Source organism: Amblyomma maculatum, chromosome 11, assembly GCF_055883805.1.
Source record: "Amblyomma maculatum isolate TAMU_Amacu chromosome 11, ASM5588380v1, whole genome shotgun sequence".
NCBI classification, from domain to species: Eukaryota; Metazoa; Arthropoda; class Arachnida; order Ixodida; family Ixodidae; genus Amblyomma; species Amblyomma maculatum.
Window position 1 is genome coordinate 30,728,716 of NC_139354.1, and position 21,535 is coordinate 30,750,250.

The 21,535-nt window shown below is 43.6% G+C and overlaps 1 protein-coding gene across 1 annotated transcript; it reads right to left on the bottom strand.

Moving 5' to 3' along the window:
- Nucleotides 1-12,614: 12,614 nt before the first annotated feature.
- Nucleotides 12,615-19,938, bottom strand: LOC146173356 (uncharacterized). Its single transcript, XM_084585175.1, has 5 exons — nt 19,825-19,938; nt 18,180-18,337; nt 15,357-15,430; nt 13,578-13,661; nt 12,615-12,868 (listed from the first exon to the last, which is right to left on the bottom strand). Exons 1-5 carry the CDS (start codon nt 19,936-19,938, stop codon nt 12,615-12,617), a joined length of 684 nt encoding a protein of 227 aa, XP_084441301.1.
- Nucleotides 19,939-21,535: the final 1,597 nt, after the last annotated feature.

Genomic DNA, 21,535 nt, shown 5'->3' on the forward strand with positions numbered 1-21,535 from the left:
ATTCGTTTTTTGAACATCTTTTCAGAATACGCAGCTGTATCTGGAGCACACCTCAACACGAAGAAAAGTAACGCACTCCCCTTCGGTCAGTTCAGGGGCCCTTTAGCCGCCGCCGTACCGTTTGTGGACGCAGTGCATGTACTTGGCATGCTGTTTGAGCCAAGCGGAGTCTCCCCCGGACATGGGACGTAGTTCTCTCTCAAGCCACGCACGTCCTGTCTGATGCAGCGCGTTTCAACCTCTCGCTCAATGCTAAAGTTAGTATCGTCAAGACACGAGCGTGCGCTTTCACCCTTTATGTGGCGTGTATCACGACAATCCCGCGCCGTGTGACAAACAGACTTTTGGGATGGCACGGCAGCTCTAGACGCCCGTCACATCCTACATCTTCCGATGAGCAGGGGAGGCCTTGGCCTGCTGTGCATCCCGACAGTGGCTCGAGTGCTCGCGTTAAAGCTGGTGGAGAGGCTATTAGCTGACGAATCTTACCCTGGTCGTTCGCTCATCCTACACTGGATGAGCACGGCGCGTCGTGTGCTAACACCCGAACAATACCTCGGTGCACAGGCGGACAAACCTCTGCCTTTTTACCGCGAGGTTGCCGAGATAAAGTCGACTCTGGATGCAGACCTGCCAAATGTTAATGTAGGCGACCTACCAGCCATACACATCAGCGAATTAGTAGCCGTTCGCAGGCTTTCAGCTGATGAGCAACGAGAGACCGCTGTACCCAAATGGCGAGCGTGGGCAGCTTGTCGGCTGCCAAATGAAGTGCGAGATTTTGACTGCCTTAGGCACTGGGACGTCCTCCCCACAAGATAGCGCCTTGAAAGATGGGGTATTGTACCCAATGAACAGAGTGCCAACTGTGGTGCTCCCGTGAGCCTTGCGCATGTTTTTTTTTTTTCGAAAGTGTTGTTGCGAGAACAATGTGGCGGCTCGCATATATGATGTTTAACGTCCGCATGAACCCCGGCGTAAGGCGCCGGCGCAACCCTTTTGAACATCTTGTGTTCACTGTGGTTCTGTTTGCGTTGTGGCGTCGCAGGTGCCTCGCTGAGGCGCGCCGCACTCCCGCACGAGCAATGTACCCAGCCTTGCAGAGACTGCACCTCGTCGTCTGGAAGTATCTGTCCGGACAGTTAGAAACGGGCGGCGAGACGCGGTTTCTGCGGCGCTGGCACACACGCTTCTATGTTAAATGGGATAGAAGACTTGAGATGCCTGTCGTCCTTTATTATAACCCTCCCCGTTTATACTGTTTTTCCCTCTCTGGAGAATCATGTTTTTTCAGTTTATTATGTATATGCAACCTATAGTGTTTTGTATAGTGCTTTGGTTTGTGAGTAATGTGCGTTTTTGTATGTATGTATGTATGTATGTATGTATGTATGTATGTATGTATGTATGTATGTATGTATGTATGTATGTATGTATGTATGTATGTATGTATGTATGTATGTATGTATGTATGTATGTATGTATGTATGTATGTATGTATGTATGTATGTATGTATGTATGTATGTATGTATGTGTGTGTGTGTGTGTGTGTGTGTGTGTGTGTGTGTGTGTGTGTGTATGTATGTATGTATGTACGTATGTATGTATGTATGTGTGTATGTGTGTATGTATGTATGTATGTATGTATGTATGTATGTATGTATGTATGTATGTATGTATGTATGTATGTATGTATGTATGTATGTATGTATGTATGTATGTATGTATGTATGTATGTATGTATGTGTGTGTGTATGTATGTATGTATGTATGCATGTATGTATGTATGTATGTATGTATGTATGTATGTATGTATGTATGTATGTATGTATGTATGTATGTATGTATGTATGTATGTATGTATGTATGTATGGTTTGTGGGGTTTAACGTCCCAAAGCAACTGAGGTTATGAGAGACGCCATAGTGGAGGGCTACGGAGTAATTTCAACCACCTGGAGATCTTTAACGTGCGCTGACATCGCACAGTATGTATGTATGTATGTATGTATGTATGTATGTATGTATGTATGTATGTATGTATGTATGTATGTATGTATGTATGTATGTATGTATGTATGTATGTATGTATGTATGTATGTATGTATGTATGTATGTATGTATGTATGTATGTATGTATGTATGTATGTGTGTATGTATGTATCCAATAAATTCTTTTTATGTGAACAATAGCTTTGAGACATTATGCTCCTATATTTAGAGCCTGAGCCGGTTCGTGATTTTAAACCCCATACACCAGACGCGTGAAGTCCAAAAGGCAGTGGGATGGTTCTGTCCACAGGTCCTCTCAAGTCGAAAGAAGCTAGGGAGCTTTCGCCTCCATACACATAGGCGGTCCTAAGTGTCTCATATTTTGATAGTGGTGCATTACACAAAGCAAGCGAGCTCTCCCCTTTAAAGACGTAGGCGGTCCTGAGTGCGTCGACTTTTGTTAATGGTGCATCGAACAAAGCAAGTGAGATTTCGCCTTCGTCCACATATGTGGTCCTAAGTGCCTTGAATTTTGTTAGGTGTGCACCGAACGAAGCAAGCGAGCTTGCATCGTTGTACACGTAGACGATCCCAAGTGCCACGAAATTTGTTAATGGTGCACCGAACAAAACAAGCTAGCTTTCGCCTTCATACACGTAGGTGGTCCTAAGTACCTCGAATTTTGTTAGTGTTACATCGAACGAGGTGCGGTGATAGGTCTCGTGCTTTGTTGTGATAGGTCTCGTGCTTTGTTGCTTGAAGGCGTGTTTAGCACTAGTGATTGAATATAATAAACAAACAGCAAATTTATGTAATGTAATGCCGGGATTGAGAGTGGCATATTCTACACCACACACAGCTGAGAATAGCGAAACAGCATTGCAGTGGAATCTGCAATATATAATATAGCTGATTGGGGCCCTCTTTTATGTGAATGCTTATCTCTTGGCTTGCTTGAGCGAATACCCGAATCATCTTCGCAAAATGCTTAGCGGTGGCGCATCAATACCGAAACCATATCCTAGTTCAGTCACGTTTGATTTGCAGCACAAGATACTTCTCCCATGCCAATGAGGTAATCTGGCTCCAAACACCTGAACTTGAACTGAGACAGATACAGCAGGGACAGATCTGCAACCGCATGGAGGGCAATCTGGGCCGTAGTGACACATGGAAATATCTACGCTATCTCTTAGAAACTTAAAACATGATGAGCACAACAGCGTAATGTAACCCGCCTCATTCATAGAATAGATATGGATGATGATGAACTGATCTCAAAGACAGGTACCCCACAACCACTCCTAGATTGCTAAACATTAAGCCAACAGATCCACCACTTCAGCCCCCATGCATTTCCAACACACATCAGGGCCAACCTCAAATTCATGCCCTGCCCAAAAACGTACATCCAGTTCGCAACCAAGCCAAAAGCGAATAATCAGACCTGCGTTATAATGTCAGGGACAATTAAATGACACAGTGAGTGAGGTATTGCGTGCACTGATTGAGTGCGCACAGCCGCCGGGCGATGCTTCAAGGCATAAACAAAAGTGCCTGCCATTCAGAGTGGCCATGCCATTTCAATGTTTTAATTTTTTGTTTCACGTAAAATCTACCGGGCGAGAGGTGTAATGTTATTTACAACGGTTCAGCTTGCCTCCATAACCCAAAGTCCCAACCGTGGCTCAGATTCTGTCGAGCTCGCATCTGGTATAGTAGGCTACGTCCAAGTGCATATGGAGTCGTACACTTCCGCGTGTACATCTCGTCGTAGATGAACTCGCAGGCTTCGTAAGGTTGAAGAACCACGTTAGAGCGGCGCCAGTACGAGCATCCCATGCCTGTGCAGTGAAAGAGATACTAGATTGGAAATCTTTGAAACTCATTTCTGCACGTAAGCACATACATCTTCCATTAAGCTGCTTCAAGTGTGGGCGCCGTTGGCTATTCTTTTAGATCTCTAACGGCGACAGCCCAAGGAGACGCCTTACATAAAATCTAAGAACGAAATTCGGCCATTAGAGTCGATTATAAAAAGACGCCTCCACATCCGTCCACGATTTTATATCAGTGCTGCTCAAAGCGCGATGAATTGTGAAAAAGTTTGCGGAGAATTTGCATGTCGGTAAAAATAGCCTGAAGAGGCCAATGTGTTTAATATTGTATGCCTTGACGTAATGCACATATAACCATCCTAACATAGCAAGGACCTTGAAGAATCTGCATAGTGGAATTAAAAATGGCTGCCTAGCTTTGGATCTCAGAGGTCGAGCCACAGCCATGGGTGGGTCCCGGAATATGACCATGACCGCATTGTCAGTGCTCGGGAAAATTGTGACATCCACAGAAAATAGTATTATTCATGAAGATTGAATGCCGACATATTTAGGTCAACCCTTTGATCATCAAATAGGCATTGTTAAATCTTACCCATGCCAAACAAAAACATCTAGCAGCAAAAGGCAGGAGAGGGACACAGACTCAGAAGAATTGTGGTGGATTAACCACGGCTTGAACCTCGTGACATAGGCTAAAGCTGTGTTAAGTATGGTTGTTCTTGGTTAGGTCGCATTATAGGGGAGGCCCAAGCTTCACATTGAGAGTACCTGCGATAGCCCCTGTAACACCGCCTTTGGATCCACAAGTTTACTGTAGCGAGAACCACACTGGGCTACCAGTAGAGAATTTCGCGGTGGCCGGGAGTGGTCAACTCACTCGCTTCACTCGCTAGCGGCGTCAGCGGCATCAGTCAGTCACTGCTATCTGTTCGTCGCGCAACTTTTCTATGGGCCTACGCGCTGCCTCCCGCAACCTCCCGATAACTCAATTGCTCTTTTCATTTCTCCCACCACAAAGCCAGCCAAGAACTGTTAGTGCAGTGTTTCTTGAAGGAATACTTGTGAAAAATTAAAAAAAAAAGTCTGCAGTTGTAGATACATGTCTTGCTCAAAATGTTTGTCTGAGTCTATCGAAAAGGTGAAACAGCTTATGAGCTGCGCTCAAATTTGGCATTAGGAAGTAACGTAATCGTGCGTAATTTTTTTTACCTTAGCCTCTTCTGAGCGCCTTTGTGGCTGTTATTATACGCATTTATTCCGCTAGCTTGTAGATTTTTGTCTATAACATTTGCATGTGTTGGTTTCTTTATAGAATCGAAATAAAATTGTGCGCTTTTTCGTGCTCCCTATTTTTCAATTCATTCGTGTGTACTTATATGATGCCCCGATGCATTTCATGATTTCATGATGGCCCCTTTGTGTAATTTTTTTCTGTATATTACACGGAAAGAGAAAAGAATCTTTTCCTATTTTATTGACAGTGGGGGATGTTAAAAGTGGCCACTCATTTATTAAGCCTTCCTGTTTTAAAGTTCATCAAAGTGGTGTCCGCACGACCGAGGCACTTTTGCAGTGGTGATGAAAGGCAGTCAATTTGGCCGATTAATTCGTGCACTCATGTACTTCCAGGAGCTTTACGCCTTTGTTTATACTACTTAACTTCCTGCTGAAAAGCGCAATTTACTGTTCGAAGACTGCGTTGATTACCAATTTGCGATTGCGATATTGTTAGATATCCTGAAACGGTCATTCAAATGAGTTGTGTAATCACAGATCAATAGCGCCGGCTCATTAAATACACGTATTGATTGTCCGAATGTCCTTTGCTACCTCACTCAGGATACTTTAGTCAAAGAATCATATTAACACGAAAACGAGGACACCATGCACATAATCTCTGTAATGAACTTGCGGAGACGGCTTGACATTAGAATCAAACGACCAGCTATGACATACATTCAACCGAGCGGTGTTGATGCCCCGCATATCGGCAATAAAAAATGCGGTGCCTAATTGTACCTAGTATACTGCAAAACCACCGAAAAATATATCGCCTGGAGGAAAAACATCACAGAAAAAATTAAAGTAGTTTGTGGAATTGTCTTCCAACAACTAACAACAATAAGAGCTAGGTGTACCGATATCAGAGTTGCCGACATAACACTGCGGCCTATAAGCTGAGTATAGGGCCGACTCGGCTCAGTGCAGGTGAGCATTGAGGAGGCTTATTTACCCTGCTCAAGTCAATAGATATAAAGCGGTCATCGGCCCGAAGTAATTACGGTGTTTGCCTTATATATAGGGCTGTATTATTATCCCATTCTATTTTGTCGGACGCATGTGAACCATTCATGCAGGCGGATGTCCGTTGTCCAAAGACTCGAACTCAACAGGTGCGGCCCCTATGTGCCTTGCGGTCGCTCTGATAAAATTGGTTTTTTTCGTTTTCCTGCTTAATTATTGCTTTTAAGAAATATAATTCATGGCGATCGTTTGAAGCAAATAACAGGAAGATGCCTTACGTGGAAAGAAAAAGTAACAATACTCTTTCCCATTTCGAGAGTCGATGCTGCACTGCTAGCTAATTTCAGAAAACGGAGATTGTGAACCTGCTGCGCTAACAAATTTCCTTAGTTAAAGTGCTCGGTGAATGTGTACTATTCTAGCAAGAAGATGCGGGTAATAACCCCGACTGTTTCGCTATATTATTAGTTGCAACTCGCTTCTGTATATCACTCCGACTGTGCCGTCAGTTTGGTCGAAATACAGATATAAACCATATCTATATTCTCGCTGTTTAATACACAAAAATTCACTCCCTTTTCATACTCGTACTTTCGTACTACAGTTTTGACTCAGGTAAGATATCTGACTGTAAATTCCGGGTTGTGTATAAATATATCTGGTCAGAGACAAGACAGTTCCAGAAGTATTTACGCGTGCGGTGCGAATACTGTTTCGTGTCCAAGAACCCTGGAAGATTCTGAGCAGTCGTTATTCAAGGTAGTTTCGCTTATAACTGCGTACTATCGGTGGCAGTAAATTAAGGGCAACAAGTGTATGGTGTTCAAGAAATCGGCTATGTGTATCTTGTTGCGAGCGGCTTTCACAGGTAGCATTTTTTTATCACGCAAGATTGCTATAAGGTATAATATAAAAACTCCATGTAAATAGCGGAGAAGGCTCTCGCTCTTATCGTTGTCGGTGAGCCATTTGGAGAAGTCCTCTTCCATTGTTGCGGTTAGTACCACTTCCTGCAGAAACTGTGTCCTTAATGCCCTTGTCCCTGCACAAGTCGACAGCAGGTGGCGAACATCCACTTCTGCAGCGAACATACACTTCGGGCATATGTGAAAGCTCTGCGGCAAAAACGACGTATCATTTTATCGAACAGCGCAACGGAAAGGGCGTGAAATAACTAAACAATTATATCGGTTCCAGTATACCCAAGAACCAAGTTTTGCAAGCCTAAGCTAGCGGTCGTACCGCTTCGATCTTCGCACGCTTTTGCGCTGATTAAAGTTTCTCGCAGATGGGTTAGATGGCGTCTCGTTGTTTTGTGTCTTCGAAGCTTTTTTGAAATGGCTGCATTCTGTATTTGTAGCGAGAGTGGCTTGCCGCTGAGATATATCCGTTTATTAATCGGGTTCGTCCTTACGCTTTAGGCGGAGCAAACGTAGACGACAAGGTGGCGCACCTGTCACAGCGAGACCAACTTTACGCGATCTAGGCCTCTTTGATTTGACTGCACAAACTCAAGTAGTGCAGCACCACGATCTTAGGTTTGCCGGTATGCGTGCCGTCTGGCCTTTTCTCCGCATTTTTTCAAGGTGCAGCCCTTTTTATCTGCATGAATTCTCAGCGATCGTGCACTCGCTCCAGCGTAGGTGTCGAAAAAGTGCTGCATGGGGTACGTTCCGCTCGGCCAATAGCAGATGACGCTGCGCATCTTTCTGTAGAGGTTTGTAAAGTCTGCTTCCTTTAGAACCCGGACGGTGTAACACTGGTCTTGACCTAAGAAGGCTGTGGACAGAAAGCAGTTACTATCGAGTCATTTCTTACCACTGCACCGACCTCGGCGGCTGCGTTTCGATGGAGGCGAAACGAAGAGGCGTCGTGTGCTGTGCGATGTCAGCGCACGTTAAAGATCCCCAGGTGGTCGAAATTACTCCGCAGCCCTCCACTACGGCTCCTCTTTCTCTCTGTCCACTTTCATTCCCACCTTCCTCCCTTCCCTTACGGCGCGGTTCGGGTGTCCACAGAGCAAGTGTGACAGTTACTGCGCCTTTCCCTTCCTGTGAACCAATTTAACTTTATCGAGTCATTTCTGCACTGTCGTGCCAGCGTGAGTTGGCCGCTGACTAATGTGACAGTCACAGCGACACTGCTGCATCAAACCTTTCTTACACGGAGTACATATACGTTTGTGTGTCAATGTATACACCTTCAGCAGCATCGCTTTGGATAGAAAATCCATTGCATTGGATAGATAGAATTGCAATGGATAGAAAATTCATTGCAACAGCTTGGTCTCAGTTTATGTAGCCCGATATTACTATAATTTAGCGCCACCATCCTTGGCCATAGTCAGAGGTCTGTTTTTACTGCCGTGCAAATTTTTTTACTGCAGTCAAATTGTTTTCATTGCTAAATGTTTCTAACATCACTTGTTTTTCAAATTCTAGTGTCCATCTCCTGCGCGCGTTAGGACGTTTCATTTAATTTTTTTTCACAATTTCGTCTCCTTTCTTTTATTTATACCATCATTTTCCTTTTAGACATGTAACCTTATGTCAAAAACTTTCTCTGCTTCCCAATTCTTGGCCGATTCCCGTGTGTGAGTATGTGCCATATGTCATTTCGTAAACAACAACAACAACAACAACAACAACAACAACAACAACAACAACAACAGCGCTTGCACTCTGAGCGAGCCCAAAATAATGGCTACGAAGATCAATGATCTTGCAGGACATGGCACATTTATATTACTCTTAAACGATGCGCGCTCTTTAACGTAAAAAAATAAAACACATGGTGGACTTAAGAAAAACCAGTCATATTTTCCCGAGATATGGCAACGCGGTGGCTTACATCGATAATGACAGCGTCTTGCCGGAAGACGTCTCTTCAACTGTTTTTTTTTTTCGATGCCAGCGTTGAGTACAATTATATATTATTTTTCCCACGATATCTTAGTGTTCGAAGTATATGGAATAGTTGATTTTTTTACAATATGCGCCCTAACCTCATTCCCATTTTTTTGTGAGTGCTTGTTCTGTCTAAGTAATATTCAACCCTCGCCATTCAATCCTTCTCGGCTTAACAGGGTCAGGAAATTAGTCACCAGTGAATTGCCTTCACTAAGCCCTGATCTGTTCGCACAATGGGACGCCATACGCAGAGAGAAAGTTCTAACAATGACAACGTCAATTCCAAGAATGCGCAGTTGTAAGTGCCATCTTATGTTCTTGAGCACGACAAAAAAGGTGCTGTTGACTTGAAAGAACTGCGACAAAGTGTGATGAAAGACACTGTGGCGTAGTGTGCTTTTGGCTGGGCTTGGTCAGAGTATGCAGGGCGTAAACTAAGCTTCGACTTCGGATATCTGAATCGGTAAGTAGACAAAACTCAGCCACTAAAACTTAACATTTACGCTACGTGCCAACCTCTTTCTGCTATCCCGTCATCTTCCATATCTCGCAATGCACTTTTTATGGCACCATTCTATTTTCTCCCATTATTAAACACGTTCAAACATATTAGAAGTAGAGGGACACATAAGCTCCACTTTAAGAGTGCGACGCAATAGCGGCCTGTGGTCCGCTATAATTATACACACGCTCGTTAGCATACAGGCAAAAGGTTCAGGGAGAACCTTTTAGCACCGATTCTAGCCGAAGTCGCCTCCTTGATACGCAGATACAATGGACTTCTATTACAACCGCATTTTCCCTACCATGCGGAACACGAAGCATACGCCGAAAATATTAAGGAGAATGCCTCACTAGGCTCATAAGTAGCGAGGACAAATACTGTACGCATCAAGCGGGGGAAAAAGCGCCGTCTGCCTCTCTGACGTGGCACGCTGTATATTGTCAAGCCAGCGAAGCGGCAAATAGGATGACGGAATGCACCAGAGATTTCTTTTGCAGGGCCTTATCATCGCCTCCTCCTCCCACCGCATTTCTGCCTCTGGTGAGCCATTTGTTTTGACGCCATCACTAACGGACCTCCATGTGCCACCAGATTTTCCCTCAGTCGTATCAAGATTGTGACACAACCGTTCCTCGTGCAGTGCTCCGTGTGGTCATTTCACTTCCGTTTTCGCACGCATCGGCTAGGTAGTTTGCCATAGGATTTCGAATTTGCATATGTACCGCTTCCTATATGCCCTAATTGCCTCACAACATGACGTATCCTAGAGCAGTGGCCTTTATCAGAGGAAGAGTCGAGCTAGTGCCGTCAGAAAAGAATAGTTGGGAAGGCATCACGCTACAAGTCGCATGGTGGCCCGTGTCAGAGGAAGGAGCGTGGGAACCGGGCATCTGTCGCGACGACATAATTGCACGATGGAGCTTTTCACCTTATACGCTCTGTCCGTATCGATTGCCTCCGGTTAATTGCTGACCGGTCTCCTTTCTGATCACGTAGAGGATTTTATCCATCACATTATTCTCTAGTCAGCTGCGAAAAAAAAAAAGGCAGTTGGTGCATTTTGTCTGGTTTTGCCAAGTAGCTATTTCATTTTTTCCCGCGATTGTATTCCTATGATATCTGAAGAATGTTTGGCTCTTCGTTAGGATCTGCAGAAAATTCTTTGTAGTATATTGCGACTTGTCATCACTGCAGACCGCCTATCGATTTTGGTGTAGCTTGAAATTTCACAGGGAAATCTATTCAGTCGTCTCATTCTATATTTCGCTCTGAAATAACGCCGCTTTTGTCTAGGTCTTTGGCCAGACAGGTGTCCATTCAAGCGACGAGGCTGATTTCTTAGCGTGGTTGGGATTTAGTGTTCCTATAACATATACCTCTTCTGGTATTTTCCTGCTGGCGGGTTATAGGTGGTCCTAGTGGTTACAGCATATGTCAGCCAAGCTACGTAATGCCTTACTGAATTTCACTGATTATTAGCACTTAGCAAGCCTTTGGAAGATCAGGTTATGTGAAAGCAGGTTGTCGTAGACGTCAATGACGCTTTTGCGGAACGAAATTCTCAGCTTGAATTTGTGTCTAAGCCAATGTGTGTCGATTGCTGACAAACTTTTGTACATCATGCTGGGAAGTTGAATCCACGGGGCATGGAGAATTTTATCTCCTCTTGCCTCTGGTTCGTACTTCAGAGACATTCTTGCGTAGGAGTCCCCTCTCAACGTTAGGGCTCCCCTTGTCATTAACAGTTTTACAATAGTTCCGTGGGGGCATCAAGCATAATACGTTGGGTGCGATTTGCGAAACTCTTTGAATTGCGACTATCGTAGGCTGCCAAGTTAAGCTATTTCATATTTCTCCAATATGACTGAGAAATGTGCAAGAATTTATTTTTCTTCAAAGCTATTAAGCTCTTTTTTAACTTTATTCTCGTTTTGCATGCTTACACTATTTTACTTCCCCGTGTCGCGCTCATCGCGTTCTCATAAACGCCTGTGGGAATTCCCTTGAATACGCGACCAAACCTTACGCTATCCCCTTCAGTGGGCACGGGACGTTTTTGCAGATGCCAACAACAAATACACAGGGCGGAAAACGGCAGTTAAACACGCTCTGTGTTCGGTTGCAACTGTGTCCTATAGGGCTGTATTAAAGTGGCCGTCAAAGCTGACTTTCGCCTGGCGCAGTTTGGAAACGTTTATTTTTTTATTTCGGAAGCTCCAGCTTTTTGTTTCAGAAAAACACTCAAACAGCTGCCAGTCGTGAAGGTGCGAGACCTAGTGTTAACACCCCGCTGGGGTGGCGCAGTGGTTACGGCGCTCGACTACTGTTCCCAATGACGCGGGATCGAATCCCGGCCTCGGCGGCCGCTTTTCGATGAAGGCGAAAAAAAAAGGCGCCCGTGTGCTGTGCGATGTCAGTGCACGCTACAGAAACACAGATGGTCGAAATTTCTGGAGTCCTAAACAACGGCGTCTCTCATAGCCTGAGTTGCTTTGGGACGTTAAACCCCACTAACCAACCAACCTAGTGTTAACGCGCTAAAAGCAGTCTTTCATTGTCCAACACAAAAGAACAAATGAGGTGAATAGTGAGGCGCACAATATCTCTCACTGAGAAAAGGGCACACAAAGAAACATTTGTCTTAAGAGGTGGTTGGAGATATATATGAAATTTTTAAACAATTCCCCGTTCTTTTCTTTGTGAGGGGTAATTTGTCAACCTTCGTATTTTCCTTAATTCAATGTCGAGCAAATCGTATTTTTTTCCCTCGTGAAACGTGTGCTTAGGTCGGAAGACCACCGTTTGTTTTTGTAACTTATTGGTACTATGTCAATCTAAAAGAGGCGATTTTTCGCTATTTATGATGGAAACCAGTGTTTCAATATCGAGTGCTTCAGCAGCAAAATAAATAACGAATTGATGGTGTGTAGTATGTGAGCGCAAATTTCAGGGCACAGTGCTACATGCTGGCGACGCTATCTGTGAGACAAGACTCCACAGTGGAAACGTCGCACAGCTTTAAGGTTCATGGATAAAGGAGCAGGATACGTATGCAAGTTTCAGTATATATTGCAGTTCGCCAATGATACGGATTTGTTACGGCCGTCATTTAATACCCGCCGTCTCATATCCAGGCACCGTCGGACACTGACTCCGTCGAGTCGGGGAGCTGGGTAATCGCAGACTCCGTCGAACCGTACTGCGGAGTCGTAGACTCTGTCGAGCCTAAGTGCGGAGTGGTCGGCTCCGCCCAGGTGCACGAGCGGTCGTACATCGCGTACTTGGGTGATGTTCCACAATTTTCATCATAGATGAAATCGCAACCTTCGTCGGGCAGAAGCGCTACATCAGAGCGACGCCAGTACGAACAGCCCAGTCCTGTACAGTGCAAGAAAAAGAAAGATGGCAATTATATTAACTATTTCATGGAGGAATTAATCGAAATCTGGAATGCAGTTAATTCAACAAGAAGCCTTACTGGGCTAGTTAGTTGTCTTTCATCCTGAAGATATCGCAAAGTAATGCACACATAGCCGCCAAAGGTAAAAGAGACATACACGGATTCTTGCTCATATGGCTAGCTATCACTGGTGTTATTAATCACGTGATAAAAAGTTTGTGCGTTCAATTGTCAAATTTCAAGGAGCGGGGCAAAACTTTCCTCTACCTCTTTTGTTTCCAAGAAAATATGATAAAAAGGAAAAGTACACATCAAGTAGCGGTTGGCAACTGCAATATTACGAAAAGTTTACAGCAGAGTTCTTCGTTAAGATTGGGTTTGTAGCAGCAAGTCTTGGCACCAGGCGGCAGCAAAACCAAATAGGTCACTCAGTTACTATAATGTTGAGCCCTCTATTGCATGTGTACGTGAAAGATTAAATATGACTCTCGATGGTAGAAAGCTGTGCTTATGCAACGAATGAAATGTCATACATTTACACGTTCACACAACACTGAATATTATTATTGAGAAAGACACTATAGTAGTGCATAGTCTACATAGTGTCAGAAAGACCTTATGTACTGGAAATATCGAATAGGTGACGTTGATTAACAAACCCTAAAATTTCAACTTAACAGGACTCACCATTGTCAGCATACGTATGACGAGCTATAAAGCAAGTGTCACAGTTTATGTAGATTGTATGGAACGATTCTGTAATCCCATCGCCTGAAATAAAGTTGAATACTCAATTTGAGGTCGTCGAAAGATGCAAAAATGGCTGTTAGAAGCTTTGCCTACTTTTTTAAAATCTTGTTGCCAACTTTCTGCCGCCTCTTTCTGTTGGCTTACGAACGATCGGTGGTCTTATAGTTGTCGTGGTCCCTATTTCGCATCACACATATTGTGTAAATTAAAATAAAGATGCATAAACCAAGTTTCTGATGACATATACGTCACCAGTCTTTGAGGAGTGCACATCGGGGCGATTAGGTTCGGAAAGTAAAAAGCTATTATTGTATCGCACGAAAGTATGTTGCTTAATGGGCTACCGTTGGTAGTCGCACAACTAAATAAACATAAAGTATGTATTATTTTATGTGAGGCACTGAAAGGAAACGTGACCCGAAGTTCGTGCAATGTTACAAAGTGTTTGTGAAAGTTGCTGTCGTACGTAAACAATGTAGCAAAGTGTATCTTCATGGTTTCAAGGCACGAAAAAACGCCTGGAGCAACCGAAGTCTATAAACTGAATATATGGATCCTTGTTTCATGAAACAATTCAGTTTCATGCAGTCGTTACATGTAGAAAATGTTTGTGTTTTAGAAGGTCCTATTCTATGGCAGGTCGAAGCAAAGTATTTTCAACTGGGCAACTGACGTCACTAGACTCAAAGTTACAATTACACGTTTCCAGCTCTCTTCAATGCACTGGAGTCTCGCCTCTAAATATCCTCGTTGAAACAATCAACCCACACATATATCACACAAGGAGATATCTGGTGGTAAGCAGGTAGAAATATAGGTATCCATGAATGTTACAATGAAGTAATTGCACAAACATCTCATCGAAGGCATCAGCAGCTTCTTATGCGATCGCGGTGCCAACACGTGATGTGATTAGATGTCATTATGCCATCAGCATCACACGCCTGTGGCCTTATCGCAGGTCTGAAAAGCCTATAAGCAGCGAGAACTGCGGTAGCCAGGAGCTCTTACATATGTTTTAAGTTTTTCTAGCAGGTGTCTCTGGGCCGCACCGGTAACAATGGGCCTTTAGCGTCTTAAGAACTGCTTTCACGCCATGTATGCGCAGGTGATCGCATGATGGCAGTTGGAACGATTCCTAAGTGTAGAAGGGACTGCTGTAAATCGCAAGATGAGCGAAAGCTATTGATTACCATTGCATACTATAGATTGAAAGTGATTGCATAGTTTCAGTGCTGCAGCTGTGGCTTTTTCGGTCACCTGCCGGAGATTAGGTGCGTTCTTGAGTATCACAAAAACCAGCCCGATTTAACTGCCTCTCTTGAGCTCATATATCTAAAGCAAGCGGTTACATTACAGCAGGCAGATATTTTCCACATTTTGGCTTCCATGCCGGAACCCACGCAAGTTTAATAGCGACACCGGTGTCATTGACTTGTTTGTCTACTGACATGACATGAGTAGGTCTGACAGCTTAATGTGTCTGAACGGCTTGACTATTATGCCATTGAAAAATGCTTTACGGTAGAACATTTCTTTAACTGCGCATGGCGATTCTTTTCCTAAAGTTAGCAATATCGGAAGCATCTTTTCAGTGATAAAAAAAAAGACACTTTTCAGAAGAGGTAAAGATTTGCTAAGGGAAGTGTAAGGATACATTTAACCATCATCATTGTCTCACGCTCTGAATATTGGGTATCATCTTGATTTACTTACCACCACTCGGTACAAATGTCTTTTTGTTCTTTCCGATGTAGCATGTCGTTGAGGACAACGTTACCGTCCCTGTCCTGAAAGGTTAAAATTTGTTCATTTATTTCTCGTTATTAGATTCTGGAGGAAGCACTCAAAATTTGACAGAATACTGCGAACTCTAAACTGGCATAACGCACAATTCGATGAGATTGTGCATTGCTGCTGTATGTGGAAGGAGTGGGCGTTACGTATTGTAGGCGACACGCTTTCGCAAACGTGGACTTAGTTGCACAAACAAAGCAAAATGGTCTGAAATCCCAGGCACCTAAGCGAAAACCTTTGAACTTCTCTTGCGGTCCCGTCTAAGGAGGGAAAGTGGAACCCGTTTCTTGTATCATATAAATTTCGAAGACCGACTCGTGAGCACTGGTCATTAAAAAGAAAATCTGAGTCAAGTATCATGCTGCCAAGCAAGTAGGCAAATAATACAAGACAACCCAGCACATATGCTAGTTAGGCGTTCGAATGGTATATACCTCTAGAAATGCATCAAGTGCTTCGCAGGATTTGACATTTCAGATTAGTTGTAGATCCTTCGGTCTGGGCTATGAATTTGTTATGTTTTCTCATGACTAAGCGGAAGCAAATAGACAACATAACTGCAAAATGTTCAAACAAGAGCAAAGAAAACTGACTTTGTTATAGCCGATGGTATATGTATACGTATATTACTAATAATGTTGTTATCCCAAACAACAAAGACAAGGGTGGAGAACACGAGACACATACAAGGATATTGATACTAGTAATTCGTCTTGTGTCTAATCTTTTCGTCATTAGTCTAGATTTTAGTGCACAGTTCTTAAGCGCCCATTGCTGACTTTAGCTGAACCGAAGCCAAAGCCGACGTCACCGTGAGAAGCTATAGGGGGGCCATTCGAGTTGGCACTGGCCAACCTACGGTGGTAGATTCTGCTCGGCCTCCGGCTGACTGCGACTCGGACAGTCTAGTAAATGCCAGTGTTGAGATCCTGAGCGATCCATTCAAGGTATCGGGTTTGTCCAGTCAACACTTTCTGGCCACTAAGGAGACACCGTTATTGGAACCTGGAACTAATGCTATATATTGCTATGGTGCCAACCGAGACCTCAAAAGGGCAACGCCATGGTGCCTCTACGTACGTAAAGGTCGGTCGTCAGTACCCTTGCGCATGCAGTACATTTTTAGTACTTTGAATGAAGCTGCTGACCTGTGTGCTGCATACCTGGCCACCAGCTTGCTGCTAGTGGCTGTATCGCTACTTCTCACCTATTGCGCACACCAAAGAAGTCGTGCATGTCATTCGCCATCTATTATTGGCGCATAGGTTGGCACAAATCTTAGTGGTCATATTTTACGAACAACTATTGTTACCACTAATGTACGAAAAAAGTTCTTGTTCCTTCACTTCTCCCACTGCTGTGAAGGCGTCGTTAAACATTAATAGACACTTTCTGCTTGTGAACTAGCCGTTGCGCACAAGCTTCCTGCGTCACAGTTAAGAACTAGTAAATGAATGCCACTTAAAGAACTATTTTACAGGGTATATGAGGGATGTTCTGTAACACTATATACATACCTAAATGACACTATAAAGTTATTTGCTGAACAGTAACACAAAATCAAATCAAGTAACGAGCTGCGGCGCTCAAAGTCCACATTACGTAGTTTTTTAATCCTAGGATTCATTTTTTTGCGTCACCTTTTTTCTAACGTGAGAAACAAACTAACCAGCCAGCATGTACTCAGACGCAAGCATGCTTGTTTCTTGCAGTAGAGGTGTAGCGCTGCCTAAGACCGGTAACAGATTATTGCTGAGGCGGGATAAATGAACAAGATATAAAACTTATTACCTGCCAATACTATATATTACGAGAAGGCAGATAAAGTTGGTGCGATTCGTATGTTCTTCAATAGGGCCATGACCAGGTCACGGTACAAGACGTAATGCATCATTATGAAGGCACTCTTGCTGCCTATGACCGCTGGGAACACTATCTTTGCTGCGATATCTCGCTACCATTCGCAACGCACTGATTGGTGCTTAAAGCGGGCGGTTGCAAAGTTTCGCGGAGTTCCCTCTGAGGTCAGGTTCATGTTATTCATCCGGTGTATATCCAAGGTCGCCAGAATTTCATGACAACGGGGTGTAAAAGTGGGGGTGTAACTAAGAAATGCGCAGGAAAACGGTGGCCAACACTGTTTTTCTGTCGCGGTTAGTTCAATACCGGAATCTCGATGCTGCGGCGCACTGTTGTATCGTACGTCACTCCTCAAAGTCACGGTGATAGCTTTCTATACTTCCCCGTTATCAGTGATGTCGCCAATATCTGCACCTGAATGCAAACAGTGCTGAGTGTGCCCCCAGCCAGAATGCGAGTGCACTCATTTAGAGTTCTAAGTGGAGTAATTTGTAACGATGATGACATCCACTTACTATACGTCTGTGCTTGCACCAAAAGCGATTTCTTAATGGTAAAGCAAATAGTTGTGACTCTTCCATTTTGCTATAACGAAGTATATACACACTTTTAAAGGAAATAAGTATGTACTCATTCAGCCACACTACCTCAAATGAATATTTAGTGCAATACGCTACTGCTTTATTTGTGTATTGGGACGATTTCTTACAAACTGTTATGACCGAACCAAAGATTTCCTCGAGGGATTTATTCGTGCACCGTTTTGGTACAGAACCAAAACCGTCTATACGACGTGTGTAATCACAATGAGGTAGCACAGGTTAGTTAAACATACATGCATATGTTCCTGCAAATAGTGAGAAAGAATAAAATTATTCTTACAGAGATCCTTCTTCCCCGATGGTCAATACAGCCGGAGTGCTGAAATTTTCGTACTCTCCATATCTGTCAAACTTAACGCATTTTTCCGCTCCTCCAAAAGTCTCGTCGTAATAGTAGTTTCTGTACATGAGGTACCATTCCCCCACATCGGGGTAGCACTGCAATGATACAGTTGACAGAATTGAAAAGGGCGTGATCGAGAGGAAGTGCGACTAAAAGTCTTTTGCACGATCTTCAAAACGAAAATAAGTTTCTGAAGCCTTTATGAGGGACTGTGGCGTTTGAATTTGGTCATGCCTTTTTGAGGCCACATTCCCTTTCAAGTTGCGTTCATGCACGTCAGCCTCAAAATAAGGTCATGTTCTTTATCCGGCGCATGGAAAACATGAAAGTGCGCAGTCTACGCCTCATGCATTAATCCTGAGGGCTTAATAACGCCTGGAATAAAAGCAAAGTACGTTCTTCTCCTAGTTCACATTTTTTTTTTCACGCCAAAACGCTTAAGTCTCCGTTCTGCAAAAAACTAAGGTGTCGGCTTTCTTCATTTTTTTTCCTTTTCGAGTATTTTTCTGCGGTCTAATTAGTTAGCATTTAGTCGTTAGATTTCTTACCTAAGCGTCAATGCGCAAGTCAATGCGGCCATCTGGAAAACTTGCTGGCTGCAATGTTTACGGTGAAGTAAAATTTACGCAGCTTCACACAGGGGCCCTTAGCGAAGCAGTCACGTGACCAGCTGCTGACGTGCGTCTTACATTTCTCATCCAGTGCAAGCGCTAAACCTCATTGGGGAGAGGTTCGGGTTGAAAGTTTATTCTTTTTTTACTCCCAGGAACGTTTTGTGTTGCTCAGGTAGCACCATGGACACCTGGTAGGTTTTTTAGCTCTTTGTTAGGCTAAGCGATGAAATATACCTCATTTGCGCAAATCATACCTTGATGCCAAGATTTAATGCAGCTTTCAAAGACAAACCACAATTCAAAACTTCAATGATTATAATTCACTGCAAAATAAAAATCCTGAGAACAAAAAATAAAGTACATTAGGACATGTAGAATTAAGCATTTGGTTTTCATCAGCAAGAGAACTTCATCGCGAAAACCTATTTTACATCTGATATATTTAGCATATGGTATATTAAAAACAAGCAGAAAAAAGACCGGTGCCTCACGTCGCTTGTTTTCTGGATAAGGCGCTCAACGCTTGATCCCTGTGACGCGGCTGCAATCCCGGCCTCGGAGGCCTCTTTTCAGTGGATACGGAAATCAAAGCGCCCGTCACTACACAGTAAGGAATCCCAGGCGTCCGAAGTTTTGGGAGGACTCCACCCTGGCGGCTCTTATAGCCTGAGTATCATTGTGGCGTTAAACCTTGAAATCCAGCCAACGCAGCAAAAAAAGCCATTTGAACACACGCGGCAAGCGCGTATTTGATGCGCCTGTGCAGTTTCAAAGCCTGAGCTTAAGTCCATCATTTCCCAAAGCTTCCAAGCTCTCCAACACACTGATATAAGGTTGGGTTTGAGCAAGGTAGGATAGAGATAGAACATTTGGCAAAAATGTACAAAATGGCAAATTTAGTAACTAATTTGGGCATTTCAGCGCTCTCCGCACATCTAAAGGAGTAACAAAAAATGAAAAGCGCTTACTCGGCTTGTATCTTGGTATTTTTGTAGGTCACTTCGCAGCTCCGGGTAGAAAATACCTGTTCCCAGTGTTATCAGTAGGCTCAGAGTCAGCAGAGACAGATATGTCAATCGCATATTGAGTGGCACAAAACGTTACCGTCTCACACTTGGCGGACAAGAAATACAATGGACGCTTTCCAGGTAAGGTTTTGCCGATATACCAACCACCGATCATTTACCCCATTCGCTCAGCTGGGAGTGAAGCACTCATCGATATATCACCGCAGGCATTTCTGGCGGATATGCGTTTTTTCCGTTATGTTTTATGGCAGTATAGCAATAAAACACAGCGGCTACTTAAGCCGTATTTTGTCGTCCGTGTATACACCGTTCAAACCCCCGGATATCCTTCCTCCAAATTCTTAAGCTCTATATTTCCGGCCCATCTGCATTTTGAGAGCATTGTCTGCATAATTGCATCCCTCTGGCACTTCTAACCTAAGCGCTTCCTTCATGTCAATCACAGTCACGTTTAAAGGGTTTAATACAGGAATACGCCAGATGCGGTGCATTATTAGAAGTGGAGGAGTGGATTTTGAGATAGGTTAGTGTAAGGTTCCTTCAGAAATACAATGATAAGACTGCCTTCTGAAGCGCGCAACAGTGTATAAAGTACGTGAAGATAAAGTATTCTCTTTAGGCTGCAAAACAATGTTACAGTATACTCAAACTTTCGATGTCTTTTATTGTAGCTAAAGTTACACTATACAAGCCAGCGGCGCATTTCAGGTAAGCGCCGCTAGTCACTACTGCACATGCGTCGTAACCAAGGCAACTATTTTCTCTGAGCCACAGAAGAAAGGAACAAGAAGAACGGAAGATAGAAGAGGGAGAAGAAGAAGCTGGTCAAATGGCGCAAGAAGATTCGGAAGACGCTAAGAAGGTGCGCCGAATCACGACCATATCATACGATTTGCAGCCACGGCATCGGCGAAGAGAACGTTCTAGTGGGACTGTGTGAACAATCCGTTTGATATATAGCTCTCGCTGCGCATATCCCGGCTTAATGAAGCTGGTGTTTATAAGATGCGTTAAAATGTTATGTTACGCTGCTTTCAGTGATGTTATTCTACTGTGCTCTGAAGTAATAAATGACACTGAATCAGTGACTGGGCAGACATTTTTCCAATTGAAAAGGTTCACAGAGGAAAAATTTCAAGCTCGGAGCAGTAGTTCTTACTCTAAATGATGTATCGGGATAGTTATAGGCACTTTATCTTTCCAAAGAAAACATCACACTAATCATACTTATTTATATTTCAACGTGTTGCAGCAGATTGAAGAGACGGTGAGACATTTGTCCATCATGAGATATCAGCAGCAATTCTTTTTAATTAAAAAAATTGCTGCTGACATCGCATCTTGATCAATTTGCACCCGTCATTCGCCTCTAGGGCGAATTTACACAACAGGATACTTCCCGCATTCCGACTCAGCTTGTCCAGAAAAGTCAAGTCAAAAATAACTCTGTGAGAATAACTCTATAAATAACTCTGTATGTGAGAATGCGATTCAGTTGAGCAGTTATCGTCATCAGAAAGAATTACCATCAAGTAACTACTTCTGGAGCTTTATCGTTGTTTTCGCTGTTTCTCCATTGGTCCCGTCCCTTGCGCGCCGCCCTCAATATCAACCACTGGTATGAGCCAACTATCCGAAAAGGAAGTGCAGT

Excerpts from the sequence above, each read along its gene's own strand:
- LOC146173356 (XM_084585175.1), bottom strand. The coding sequence starts at position 19,938 with ATGCGATTGACATATCTGTCTCTGCTGACTCTGAGCCTACTGATAACA. Across the intron at positions 13,662-15,356 it reads GACATTTGTACCGAGTGGTG|GCGATGGGATTACAGAATCG; the intron begins GTAAGTAAATCA and ends ACTTTATTTCAG. Across the intron at positions 12,869-13,577 it reads TCATACGTATGCTGACAATG|GACTGGGCTGTTCGTACTGG; the intron begins GTGAGTCCTGTT and ends TGCACTGTACAG.